The sequence below is a fragment of the Penicillium mononematosum genome (genome assembly GCF_028829835.1).
Source record: "Penicillium mononematosum strain IBT 11891 chromosome Unknown utg000005l:1.0-9366267.0:1.0-9372171.0, whole genome shotgun sequence".
Classification (NCBI taxonomy): Eukaryota; Fungi; Ascomycota; class Eurotiomycetes; order Eurotiales; family Aspergillaceae; genus Penicillium; species Penicillium mononematosum.
In genome coordinates, this window is record NW_026643275.1 from 5,064,847 (window position 1) to 5,078,835 (window position 13,989).

At 48.5% G+C, this 13,989-nt stretch overlaps 4 protein-coding genes across 4 annotated transcripts; 2 read left to right on the forward strand and 2 right to left on the reverse strand.

Annotated features, from left to right (window-relative positions):
- Positions 1-670: 670 nt before the first annotated feature.
- Positions 671-1,993, forward strand: N7519_010079 (uncharacterized protein; the record flags this gene model as incomplete). The annotated part of the gene is made up of 6 exons (XM_057296852.1): positions 671-832; positions 893-929; positions 990-1,066; positions 1,123-1,502; positions 1,555-1,622; positions 1,671-1,993. The coding sequence occupies 6 exons, from the start codon at positions 671-673 to the stop codon at positions 1,991-1,993; spliced, it is 1,047 nt and encodes a 348-aa protein (XP_057144734.1).
- A 468-nt stretch (positions 1,994-2,461) lies between these two features.
- Positions 2,462-5,986, forward strand: N7519_010080 (ATP-dependent 3'-5' DNA helicase; the record flags this gene model as incomplete). Its single annotated transcript, XM_057296853.1, has 1 exon — positions 2,462-5,986. One exon carries the CDS (start codon positions 2,462-2,464, stop codon positions 5,984-5,986), a length of 3,525 nt encoding a protein of 1,174 aa, XP_057144735.1.
- A 940-nt stretch (positions 5,987-6,926) lies between these two features.
- Positions 6,927-9,155, reverse strand: N7519_010081 (Zn(II)2Cys6 transcription factor; the record flags this gene model as incomplete). Its single annotated transcript, XM_057296854.1, has 3 exons — positions 6,927-7,167; positions 7,248-8,044; positions 8,100-9,155. 3 exons carry the CDS (start codon positions 9,153-9,155, stop codon positions 6,927-6,929), a joined length of 2,094 nt encoding a protein of 697 aa, XP_057144736.1.
- A 3,968-nt stretch (positions 9,156-13,123) lies between these two features.
- On the reverse strand, positions 13,124-13,866 carry N7519_010082 (phosphoribosylglycinamide formyltransferase; the record flags this gene model as incomplete). The annotated part of the gene is made up of 2 exons (XM_057296855.1): positions 13,124-13,375; positions 13,456-13,866. The coding sequence occupies 2 exons, from the start codon at positions 13,864-13,866 to the stop codon at positions 13,124-13,126; spliced, it is 663 nt and encodes a 220-aa protein (XP_057144737.1).
- Positions 13,867-13,989: the final 123 nt, after the last annotated feature.

A 13,989-nucleotide genomic window follows, 5' to 3' on the forward strand; every position in this document is an offset into this window, starting at 1 on the left:
TTAGAATAGAAGATATAAGGGAATTTTGAGTACTCAGGCTTTTCTAAACAACACTCCTGTGAATAACCCAAGCGGGATGTAACGTAATAGTATAACTAATGAGATGACAGGAATCTGCATGGGCTAGCTCGAACCTAAAACTAGCATAACTAGCATAACTATCATAACTAGTGGAAATCGTGTTTCAGGCTCTTGGTAGTGCCACAGTGGCTTTTCCTCGATACGATGTACAAAGCTCAATGTAACTGCTATTGTGAAATCAACTAGTCTCAATATTTGTAAGGGTAGAGTCAAAGGATGAGGAAGCACATAAACCCAAGAAACCAATTTCCCTAAAGTCCGAGCGAATTGCCGTCCTAGAAATCACCACGATAATCTGCTTTGGTCCCAATCCTTGCCTTCTACTCCGTTCGGTAATATAAATATAATATAAATCCCTGTGAGTCGACCCACTTTCCTGGGGGCCAAATAACCAAAGAGTAAGACACAGTGATATTTTCCGAGGTATTTTGGATTTCAAAGGTACATATGTGGCTTTTCTTGCTCTTGGGTAATTGTGAGTTCTCTGTTTCTTACCGAAAAAGAAAAAGAAAAAGAGAGACATGGCGATTGTCATGCGAAGGCTTGGATACTCGCAAGCGACGTATTGAGGGCATGATCAACAATAACAATGGCAGATACTAGCACTGTCGCATATTGCGGCCAGCAACTCATCGGTGTATCCGTTGCTATTGCTGCTATTCAAATCATTATTGTCGGGGCCCGTTTTTACACTAGATATATCCAGCGAGTAGCGAATGGAATCGATGACTATCTAGTGATCCCAGCGTTGGTATGAATCTCTACTTATATTCAAACTCCGTGAACTTGCGCAATGCTTACATGACAACAGATTGCTAGTTTAGCACAATCGGCACTCTATATTTATTGTATGGCACTTTTACCCAGTATATTGGGGATCGGATACTGATGGACGCTACGATATACAGTGGTCAAGCGGGGAGGCCTTGGTTATCACCTCGAATATGTCGCGCAGACTCCATCAAAATTGGTTATCTTGCAGAAGGTTTGTTATAATTCGACTTGAGAGACTGTTAGCAGTGTCTGACCGGGCTTGTTCAGGGCCTCTACGCAAATCAAATCCTCGATTTTCCTTTCACTGTAGCGCCCGCTAAGATCTCGATCCTCCTCTTCTACGTGCGCATCTTTCCCGTCCACAAGTTTCAAATATTTGCCTATATCGTGGGCGCAGTTGTGCTAGGCCACGGAATTGGAGTCTTGCTCGCTGCGGTCTTTCAATGCTCGCCCATTGCATACACATGGGATAAAACCATCGTTGGAGGCTCGTGCTTTAACCAAGAGGCATTCTTCCGTTATGTTTCGCCCCCTAATATCTTGACCGATGTTTTGGTCTTGATAATGCCTCTGCCATACGTCTGGAAGCTTCACGCCCACGTTGGCCACAAAGTGGCCTTGACCGGCGTCTTCCTTTTGGGAAGTTTGTGAGTTTTCAGAACGTACTTCTGCCTGTAGGGATCCTAACACTGCCGATAGGGGAACTGTCGCAAGTATCCTTCGTATGACTATCTTTTTCCAGGAAAGTGCTCTTACAGATCCGACGTGTACGTCCTAAAAAAGTCACCACGCCCAGTCCCAGCTAATGTTAATAGGGACTTCTGTCAAGCTTGGGATTTGGACAATCCTCGAAAGTGGCATTATCATCATCGCAGCTTGTCTTCCTCCCAGTTGGCCTTTAGTTTCCAAAATACTACGTCGCCAACTCTTCATCAATTCTTCTTCAACACAACAGCCTCGTCCAAGGTATAGCAATACTCCGCGCCATGTAAAAGTTGGGCGTGGATTCTCGCAACTTGGACATAGCGCAAAAGGGGGAAAGCCGTCCCTCAACTTGAAGGTATCCCAGGCAGTAGACTCAGATCGAAATCCTGATGAGATATCCCTGGTGCGGGTTTCCCGATCAGGCGAAACCTAATTATGTCCACCTATTTGCAAATTCGCGACTATTACATTTAAGAGACAACCAGCTAGAACATTTTCTAGTCAATAAGAAGCATATTTCTGTATAATAATGACACGTCCGACCTCAGAAGCTACTATACTTAGGGTTCCAAGCTTCCGGAGACAGAAGGCAGCTGCAACCCGGCACCAGCGGAAATTGGAAGGATTTCACTGCTAGTTAGTGTTGTACATATGTTAAATTCAAACACAGCCCAAGTATGACATATATGAATGAAGGATCTTTAATGTTAGGCGAAGTTATTCAATACACCATAGTCAAAACGCAGATATATCAAGATCCCCACTTGGAGCATAGGCCAATTTTGGAACCATGGAACGGATGGCCATTTTAGGTGATATTGGCGCACGTGATCTCGCGTTTCCCGTCAACTAGGACTTTTATCAACCTCTACTCCAACATAGAGCACTATGGAGCCTCGACATGGCGGGCTCCTTGTCAATACCATTGCAAGCCTCATTACTAAAACGAAAACGAAGTCAAGAAGGCGACCGCGGCCTTGAGTCCAATGCGCCTCCTCCACCCTTAGACGCGTCGCCACAAGACCCTGCCGATCAAGCACCCTCGACTACAGCTGGTCCTCCGCCCAATGAATCTGACGCACAGATAGGCGGATCTATCAAAAGTATAGCCATCAAAAAAGCAGGCAAAGGGAAGAAAGCTACCTCGAAGCCGCCGAAGCCCTCGAAGCGAACACCATCTGCGCCATTGCCAGATGCCTTTAAGCGCCTCTCGCAAACCCATCGCGCTTTGAATCTCGTGTACACGTTTTGTTGCACGCGAAAGCACTTTGCCACCACATTTGACAACATAAAGAAAGCAGTGCAAGCTCAACTTGGTCAAGGGCGAGAACTCACCCCCGAGGATGTCGCACGTGTGAAAGTCATAGTCCCCGGGGCGGTCCGGTTCGAATATGTGGATGAAGCCAAGTTGGAAGTAATGACTGTTGGAGATGAGGAGATAGCTCAGTATGGGTTACACAAGCGGTCTAATCTGGCATTTGCGGCAGATATGGACACAGCCGAATACGCCAGAAGTGACGATCTTCACCATGCAGACGACACAAAGCAAGTTCTATTATTTGAATTTGTCGACGGCGATCTGAAGCGGGAAGTACTGAACCCGAAGACTAGGGAACCTATGAAAGCTATGCGTCGCACGAAAGACGACGATCTGAAAATGCCCGTCTACAGCCAAAAGCAGATGCTGGGTTTGATTGAAAAACGAAATTCCAAGTTCTCAGACGCTTTGGATGCATTTTTGGTTCAATGCGAGGACAACAATACTGATCCAGTGGATGTTCTTGAACAAGAGAAGAATGCTTTCCTGCCCATCCCTCCAAGCAGCGGGGCAAATACCCCTCTTGTGGCGAAGCCACCAGCAACGATTCCCAAGGAGCGAAAGTCCATTGCGGAGATCATTGCAGAGATTCGGGAGATGGATTGGTATCATGCACAGATTGTGCCGGAAGGCCATCGAGTATTCGAAGCCCAGTCTCCTGTCTACGGAGATCTGACATTCCAGCTCTCGCAGGACCTTGTCAATGCTCTGTATAACACAAAAGGAATCACTCAGTTGTATGCTCATCAAACAGAGGCAATTAACCACCTGTACGAGGGCCACAATGTGATTGTGTCGACGTCGACAAGCTCAGGAAAATCCCTTATCTATCAAGTCCCTATGCTACACGAGCTAGAAAAAGATCCGGAGAGCAGGGGGATGTATATCTTCCCCACTAAAGCCCTGGCGCAAGATCAGCGCCGCAGCATGATGGATTTACTTCAGTATATGAACGGGCTGCAAAACACAATGGTTGAAACGTTTGACGGGGACACGCCAATGGGGAGCCGGAACTCCATTCGTGACGAGGCGCGGATCATTTTCACCAATCCTGACATGCTTCATATTACAATTTTGCCACAGGAGAGCTCCTGGCGCACCTTTTTGAAAAATCTGAAGTTCGTCGTTGTCGACGAACTACACGTCTATAACGGCTTGTTTGGATCTCATGTCGCTTTTATCATGCGCCGTCTTCGGAGGATCTGTGCTGCAGTGGGTAATCGTCATGTCAAATTCATATCTTGCTCTGCTACCGTTGCAAACCCGGAGGATCACATGAAGTCTGTCTTTGGGGTGCAGGATGTGAAACTCGTCGATTTCGATGGATCCCCCTCTGGTCGTAAGGAGTTTGTTTGCTGGAATACGCCATTCAAAGACCCCAAAGACCCTACCTCTGGGCGCGCCGACACTGTTACTGAGACTGCGAGGCTGTTTTGCCAATTGATTCTTAGAGGCGTGAGGGTCATTGCCTTCTGCCGTATCAGAAAGCTATGTGAGATTCTCTTACAGGGCGTGCACGCCGAGTTTGATAGACTCGACCGAACAGAGATCGGCAAGCTAGTGATGGGCTATCGAGGCGGGTATAGCCCTCAAGATCGACGTCAAATCGAAAAGGAAATGTTCGAGGGGAAATTGATGGGAATCGTGGCTACCAACGCTCTGGAACTGGGTGTTGATATTGGCTCCCTGGATGCAGTCATCACAATGGGGTTCCCCTACTCGATTTCCAATCTACGCCAACAAAGCGGCCGCGCCGGACGACGTAACAAGGACTCCCTCTCCGTCCTAGTCGGAGACAGATATCCAACCGACCAACACTACATGCAGAATCCAGATGAAATATTCACACGGCCGAATTGCGAACTGCAGATCGACCTCTCCAACGAGCTCATCCTCGAAGGTCACGTCCAATGTGCTGCATTTGAGATGCCTATCCGCCCCGAAGAAGACAGCATCTACTTCGGGCAACAGCTCCTTGCCCTAGCCCCAACGCGCCTCACCCAGGATCCACTCGGCTTCTACCACTGCCACCCACGATTCCGCCCGCAGCCCTCCCGCAGCGTGTCAATCCGCGACACAGAAGACCAACACTTCGCCGTCATAGACACAACCAACAACCGCAACATAGTCCTAGAAGAAGTCGAAGCCTCGCGCGCCTTCTTCACAATCTACGAAGGCGGGATCTTCCTCCACCAAGGCACAACCTACCTGGTTAAAGAACTAAACACCGACTCCTTCCTAGCGCGCGTCGTCCGCGTCCACGTCGACTGGAACACCATGCAACGCGACTTCACCGACATCGACCCCATAGAAACGGAAATGATGCGTCCGGTGGGCAACGACCCCTCCGCCTCACGCGCCTTCTTCGGCGCCATCCAAATCCACGCCGTGGTCTACGGCTTTTTCAAAATCGACAAGCGCGGCCGCGTCCTCGACGCCGTCGCCGTCGATAACCCGCCAATCGACCGTCTTACCAGGGGGATGTGGCTCGATGTCCCAACTCGCGCTATCGACATCCTACAATCCCACCGGCTAAACGTAGCCGCGGCTATCCACGCCGCTGAACATGCCGTCCTCTCCCTCCTGCCCTCATTCGTCGTCTCCTCGCCCGGTGACGTCCGCACGGAATGCAAAGTCGCGAAGAAAGAGCTCGGTCGGCCGCTGCGCCGTGCGAATGTACCCTCTGAATTCGAGGAGAAGCTTAAACCGCCTTCGCGGCAGAGACCTGCGCGGCTTACCTTCTATGATGCGAAGGGTGGGTCGTGTGGTTCTGGGATTGCTAGTAAGGCGTTTGAGTTTATTGGATTGCTTCTCCGGCGGGCGGTTGCGCGCATCGAGGCTTGTTCTTGTCTTTCGCCGCAGGGCTGCGTGGAGTGTGTTTGTGATGAGCGATGCAAGGAGATGAATGTTGTCATGAGTAAGGCTGGCGCTGGGGTTATACTGCGGTGTTTGCTGGGGTGGGAGGTTGATGTTGATGCCTTGCCGTGGGGGGAGGATGTGGAGGGGGATGAGTTAGGAGTAGGTGCTGGAGAGTTGGCTGGTGGGTTGGAGACAGTTGTCAGGGCCGAGGAGGTGCCGTGGAAGGCTGGGTGTCGAGTTAGTTGTTGAGAGATACTATAGTAATGTCGTATGGCTTGATACCAAGTGCTCATTTCTGGCATTAACAAGTAATTGCCTGCGACTGCCTTGATAACCAGGCTCAGCATCATGGTGATGGCAGCTACTGACTGTTAAGAGGCAGAAGTAAGTGTATGGGGTTGAGAGAAATTAAAAAGAAAAAGTCATCGCCTGGATTGACCGGCGATCAAAACGGCAGGCACGGGTCCAGGCGACACGGAAGGCAGGCAAACACCACAGCAAGCGGATTGAGGGATAAGAAATACAAGAGTATCAACCCGCTAGACTATGGTGTCCACCGTACCTTGAAGGGATAGGGCAAGCAACGATCTATAACACCCGCAAAGCCTCAGTCACGGGTGATATTTGTGCCGAGTCTGTCAAATCATGGAAGAGCTTTCGGATGGCTCCGTCATACTTGTAGCAGGAGGCTGATTCAGGGCTTTCTTTCCCACTCATTTAAGAAAAGAGAAGGTGGCCTCGGAAGTTTGGACGTATAAGTACATAAGGTATAACGAACGGTATCAGTCAATGATCCATAGGAATTTGGGTATAATAAATGTACATCAAGTCATGACCGAGAAAGACCTCTTCGGGGTCCAGGGGGGAGGGGGGGATAATAGTGTGACAAGGTAGATAAGGCGAGTAAAGACGTGTATATGTGATAATGATGGGGAGAGTGATTGAGACATTATATAGCAAGGACAATTCAAGATAAGGCGAGAAGAAGGCGGGAAGGAGTGAGGAGATGGCAAGAACAGAAAGGATGAATGTGAGTAGATGTCCAATGGGAATTTCTTCATCGGGGAGACGGGGTTTTGTGCGTCCAGCCGCATGATTGAGTGGAATTGGCTGCCTGGGCGTTACCTGTAACTCAGGCACCGAAGATGGATGATGCAAAGACGAAAAAAGCCCTATTCACTGAAGACCACTATGAAGGGCTCCGGTCGTCTTCGGTTTCATCCAAATTCAACTTCCCGAACAGAGACTTCATATCACGGACAGCCTCGCGCTTCTCGTCGCGTGGCTGTGATGAGCGTTCGTCGCTTAAGGAACGAATCTCGCGGACAATGCTTGTATACCCTTCATCGTTAGGGAGCCACCAATGGTTGACCTCTGGAACTTGCCAGATGGCAGCGAGCCCGGTGCGGAAACTAGGGACGATGATGTACCTATTCGCATAGACAGCTCCTGGTTAGCTTTGCTCTTGATCATTTAACTCTGAAACGCAGATACGCCGGTGGGATCTTACCCGTGTTGCTCTAACAACGCTAACGTGCGTCGGGTCCACATTTGATATTTATGCTCCCTGGGAAGAAACATGCCCAACATGCCAATGCTGTTTTTAAAGTTGATGCAATACCCGTTTTCCTTGTGAGGCCAGCGAATCATCGTTTCGATTAGGCGACACTGCGCCTTGGCCAATTCTTGCAAGTCCTGAAGCAAAGGCTGCTGCAGGACTTGCATGGTTTGGAACTTGTACATTGTCTCGGCAGCGAGAACGTCGATCCAAGCATAATTGATATCCCACAAGGGACCTCGATGCAAGATCCCTGGCACGTATGGATCGACAACGTCATCTTCGGTCAAGGGCTGCTTATTTGGGTAGTGTTGCACTTTGTATTCGTAATCGTCGAATCCTCTGAGAATCGTCTTGGCCTGCTCGAGCCATTGGCCAAGATGTTCGTTCTGGATGGCGAATTGTTCCATTGATATCATGCCGCGAGACAACTTTGCATAGAGGGAAGCCATATCCAAGCCGAAGCGACGGTTGATTGATGCCACAAGGGCGAGCTGTTTGGATGGATCACCCGGATAGATGGCGGCTTGCTCGGCATCATACTGCTCCTTTGCAAGGTACCAGTCTCGACCGAGGACTGTTTCGGTACCGGCCAGGATCCCCACGACCACATCGAAGCGCGAGTACCATAAGAAGATATTTGTATGTAGCTCGTTCACGTTGGCGGACTCTGGTGTGAGTAGCTCTCGGATAAATGCATGTGCCGCCTGGTGGTGATCGATCATGTTCATCCAGTCGCCGATGTATTCCTAAAAACCAAAATGAGAAAAGGCCGCTGCAATAGTCATGGAAAGAGCGACATACCTCGAATGTTGTCAAGACAAGAACAGTACACAGTGTAGCCTCACTGTGCTCCTCTCCAGAGCCCAATGATTTCCGGAGGAGAATCAAGGCTTTATTATAGTACTGCAAAAATCTATAGAGCTTTCCACCAGGGCTGTGTAAAGAATAATGGTAGGCCGAAAAGCCCACCAGCGCATAGAGGAGCGGCTCATAGTGCAAGGCAAGTTCGACAAGGCTGTAGTGGATGAAATGGGAGGAACTCTGCCTCAAGAAGAAATGCGGAGGAGTCATAAAATCCTGGTGGAAATTTAAATAAAATCGCAAATCGTCCGGCAGGCGCGCATTGTTGATCAATTCTGTTGTGGAATGTCCCAGGCTGCCCGAGCGCACGCTCAGTGACTCAAAGCGCGGCGACTCGGTTGATGGCGAACTACTCTGTTCTTTTGCGTAAGAACTAGGTTCCGAAGTTGGCCCTGCATTATGTTTCCGAAGAGATTGGGCGCTCTGGCTCTTACGCAGGTCCTGCTGTGATGTGGTTGTGGCGCTTGCTGGTGACGGTCGGGATTCGGATACAGAACTGTCGGGTTCCTCTTCGTCGATGATGGGCTGCAAGGGGCTGAGAGTATCGGAATCTACCTTGGTAGACGAATCGCTGCCATGAGACTGCTGGCGACCAGCGCGCGACTTGGCTGTAGAGCGTGAGCTAGCCTTGGATGCGGACGACGATGCGGTAGGTGACGGATAGACGCAATCGCGGCTCCCTTTCCTACACCGTTCGCAGAGTGGACGGGTCTCGTCACACTTTATTCGGCGCGAACGGCAGGTAAAGCAGCCGCTCCGGGTGCGCTTATGCTTCTTTTGGTCCGAGAGAGGTTGGAACAGGGCTTGTTCCCGGGAGGCTGTATATGAAGGGGGCACTATCATCGTCGGTGCCGCGGAGGGATCGTGCCAGAACGCAACACTCTCAGGATACTGTGTCGGTCCAAATAAGGAATATGAAGATGAGCTTGAATCCTGTTTCATTGAGTCCAGAAAGCCCGACATGGCCGTCTGGGGCGATTGATGTGAATGCGCCATTGTCACGGTATATCGCAAAACCCATCCAAAATCCCCTTAGTTCCTTGATTCCCTTTCCTTGAATCCCTTAATCCCATCCAAGTCAACAAGATCGAGTCATTCTTAATATCAAAAGAGAGCTAGAAGAGAGATGAAGTTGGTGGGGGTTGAATGTGACCCAAACTAATGGAACCGGGGACGTGCGGAGATTAAAAAAAGGAAGGAAAAAGAGAGGACTTGGCTATAAAATGGCTTCGAACGGATTCATTTAAACCCAAAAATCATGTTATTTCCTTTCTTTTAATATATCCCATGGATAATTCTATTTTAGTCGCATCCAGACTTTATAAGCTAAAGCACGATCTGCGTCCGGTTCATGTATCTAATACGATATATACGAAGGTACAACGCTATATCCCGGACCAACAAAGAACAGTAGATGGGAATATGGAATATGGAATATGTGGATACACCATGGGCTGATCCCAGGAGAGCTCCGGCTAAATCAAAACCTATTTCTTTGGCGCCACATATGGGGCTTGGTCTATACAACATAGTAGGCATTGCCCTTCAAGGTTATATACAGTCAGTTTTTTAGACATTCATTCTAATTATTCCATTCCCCTTGGACCTATACAAAAATTCCAAGTGATACTTGCTTCTGAATACACCGATTTTGTACGAGTTCTCTCTACGGAGTACTCCGTATTTTGTACTCCGTACACCATTACTGTCCTAGCCCCTGTTCAACGGAGATCAGGAACACCTTGAACATCATTTTAGTCAAGAGCAGAACACAAGGCAGATCTCCACGGACGAAATTCGGATCTCGGCGTATCAGAAAAATGACAGAGGGGAAAAAAGAGAGAAAAGAAAAGGGGGGGCGAGAACGACGATCCCAAGCCACGGGGATACAGTCTTAGGGCTTGGCTGGCTCTAATATGCAGAGGATCATGATTCATAGCGTCTATGCATCTGTTCCGGTTCCCCGAGCCATTTTCGGTTTATGGTAATAATATGTTGTAGGGGAGATAAGCCAGTGACTGGTATATTTGTGTCCTAAATTTTCTAGCTTTTTTTTATAGGAGACGGAGGAGACGGAACCCCGGGGATTTTTGTCGATGCCTTTTTTTTTTTGCCCTTGCATATTGCCAGTGGATCGAAGGCAAAAGCAACAAGGGTCCTGAATGACTCGATTATGCGTTAAGCTCCGACAAGATCAGACTTCATAACTTGTCCTCCATACGGAGTATGTACATAAATTATGTTTGACGGCGAGTCCCGCAATTAAAAAAAAAGGTTAGACTCGGCAATTCTGAAACCTTGAGCACGCAAATAGCAAAAAATGCCGAAAACGTTCTGTTGACGGAGATCGGTTCGAAGTGGAGGCGGCTAGAGGAGATTGTGGGAGTCTGGAGACTCTCATTCGAGGATTGAAGAAGCAATAGTCTGCACTAGGATTCATGGGTCTGCCTGCTAAATGTGGGGGGGATTTTCGTTGTCTTTTCATTTTCCTAACTGGTTCTAGTCTGAGTACCGCGCAAAATGCAGCCGTAAGCTGTTACTTCGCCATTTCCGCCTCGTTTGACTTCCCAATTCGGGCTAAGATATGTCCGGGGATTTTCAACCGGCACTTTGACTGATCGACGATGCGTTAACAGAGAGGGTGGGCCTAGTAGATCGAAAGAGAAAGAAAAAAACACTCACGCTCTTCGAACCCTTGGGTCGACTTCAATATCGGCTCAAGTATCTCAATTCAGCTGAAAATCAGTCTAGGACGCTTCATAATCCCTACTGTGATTTGCAATATTAGTTCAAGTATGGAAATATAGGGGTAATGGGGCGGAATAGTAATTGTATGGGTATGCACGATGTAGATTGCAACCCCATCAAACGGCCGAAAATGATAGACAATACCGATATTCCAGGGTTGCAAAGCTCTGGCCACATTCATCCCCTAAATATCTGGGCCGTGCACGAGCATTTCATCTGTGGGTGAGAGATAATCCGGGCTAAGACCACGCTAGGGGACCTCCATGACACCCATGTGAGTGTGAGGCTCCGTAAGAGGAATTTTCTGTTTGGCTTTCTTTTTGACTATTCTTGGCTCGCAACTTCCTTACATATCCTCTGTACGAAATACTGTACATCATGCATCAAGCTGATCTAGGTAATACATATCTGTGAAATTGTCATATAATATACAGCATACAACATACATAGATCCTGGTAGAAGTTACCTAGGTAAATATCTACGTCCCCACCCCTTTGCCACTATGCCCGATTCGGTATCATTTTGAGAGCAACAAGGTTCCAGGGACCGCTGACAGTGAGATCAGCAGGCAAAACGTGGTTTCCTGGTGGAACTCGATGGAGATCATATAGTGACTTGCAAGGTGCGAACATGACGGAGTTTTATACTTCTAACGCTTTCTATCTTTTTAGTCCTGTTGCTTTGGTCTTCAATAGAGAGTACTCTATAATATACTCTATAATAGAGATGATTGAATTATCGGTTTATATTGTGCGCCACGAAGAAAAGTGTGTCCTTAATCTGGCGGAAACGTGGAAAATCATATCGGCCCGGGAGCTTACAATCCAAGTCTTCTATTGGCTATCACAGCGGTTTAATATGTGCAAAGTACAAAGTACTCACACAGAATTGTGGCTTTTTCCCTTTTATGATAGCCCTGGTTCTGGATTGGCCACTAGTAGGTGGATATAAAGTGGCTGCAATGAGAATTTATACAGACCAAAAGGCCCGTTCCATTCTCGGCAGTCGGAGCTTATTACCCCGACTTCCAATGTAAAATGATGTCAAGTAATGATGTTGCTATATACCTACTAGCCTTTGAATTATACGTTATACGTTGTGCAATGGTTCAGTTGTGATCTATCAAAACTCAAGAAACAAGCAAACAACACTACCAGAGCTCTCAAACTGGGCCAAGACAGATCCCAGTCCGCACCCAATATAATTATGTTGTATGCTATTCGCCGATCTCAAATGACGGGACACCACATCTAATTGAGTTGACGCCGGTGAATTTGGGGACCATAAGCAACCCACATAATCCACCATCAAGCCCAACATCCGAGGAAAAGGGGAATGGTGGAGCCATCAGAGAAGCAGGACGTTGGGAATTGGCCGTGATCTCTCACGTTTACGCCACGATCATAGGCCCAACGGTCAGTTTAGCGGTGCAACGCTCTGATTGCCCACTTTCTGGTTTGGGTTGCACTGCAGGGCCCCTTTCCTCCTTCGCTATGATTTTCCCTCGGCTTTCGAAGTTCTCTCTATGTTGTAGATTACTTGCCTGAGCTGAGGTTTGCAGTCTGTCCTACATAGACAAGGGGAGGCCATACATGTGTGTCGCGTGACCCATGTCTCAGGAATGGAATCCTGGAAGATACCCACATATGTATGTGGTTCCCTTATTGGAGAGGGAAGGGCTAAAGTGCAGCTAAATCAGCCGTGCTGGTCTAGCATGTGATGAGAATTCGACCGGTGAAATGCTTGCAATTTCATATCCAGTTCTGCTTGCGGGGCCATTTGAGCTAGGATCCTCCGTTTTTCATTTCCACTATAATTACCATGAGACAGATATGATTGCCCACATGGGTACAAAGTATGTCTGAATGTTGGACCAGTAGTCTTGGCACGTTCATGGCTTCTCTCTGGCGGAAGTCTTGGTCTGGTCTCTCAACCCATGCCGGCCGCGGCTCTGATCTCCAAGTTGGGCGGCAAAGCGCGTGAAATGTACACGAGCATGCGATATGATCATATGTGTGGTTTTTGTTTGCTGCAATCATACAAAATATACGGAGTATATAGTCATAAATCGTCAACAGCCCCGACGATGGCATCATTCGGGATTTGTAGTCCTGGGTCGATCATTTGTCAAAACAAGTGCAGATCGAGAACCGCGGCGTCCCTTCGTCCACTATGCGGAATTATGCCATCCAAGACAACTGGGTATTCATGCACTTCAGGCTTTTTGTTTCTGGGCCATCAATTCCTTCAACACTTTATCCACTCCTTCAACAACAACTCCCCACTCGGTTTCATGGACCCGAGTTTCAAAGGCCTCGAGGTTCTCGTCCTGGCCCTTTCGGAAAGGGATCTCCCGCACCAGAATTGGTGTGCCCATATCCACCTCAGAAATGACATCGTGCATCATAACACCGGTCTTGTCAATTTGGCCCTCCAACCACGCAGCATGAGCACGCTCAATCGCATTCTAATGATCAGAAAAAGACATATCAGCATATCATCCTAGCTAACAAGACACAATCCCAAAAAAGGAACTCTGTGACTTACAACGCCATTGAACGCCCCCGGCAAGGCGGGATGCAAGTTAATAATCCTCGTCTTAGCTGCCTCGAGAGGCTCCAAGAACTGCGGCGAGAGAATGTGCATGAAGCCGAGACACACAACTAGCTCCGGCGCGTCGGCAAGGATCAGCCTCGCGAGCTCAGCATCGTATTCCTCGCGCGCAGCTTGAACACCCTCCGGCGTCGCGGGTTGCTGCTTCTTGTACTTGACAAGGTTGTGGTATTCGGTTGGGATGTTGGCCTTGCTTGCACGCTCGAGGCCGAATGCGGTCTTGCGGTTGGAGATTACGCGGACGATTGTTGCGTTTAACTGACCTGCAGCCACTTTGTCGATCACAGCTTGTAGGTTTGAGCCATTGCCAGAGATGAGGACTGTGACGCGAATTGGGGAGGTCATGGTGGATTATAGGTCTCTGGTGGGTTGTATGGTGGGGGTTTTCGTGAAATTGCAGACTTCGGAGGTTGAAAGGGTAGGATACACGGTTGAACCTTTCTTCGATTGCGGTGAGGTCAATTGAGT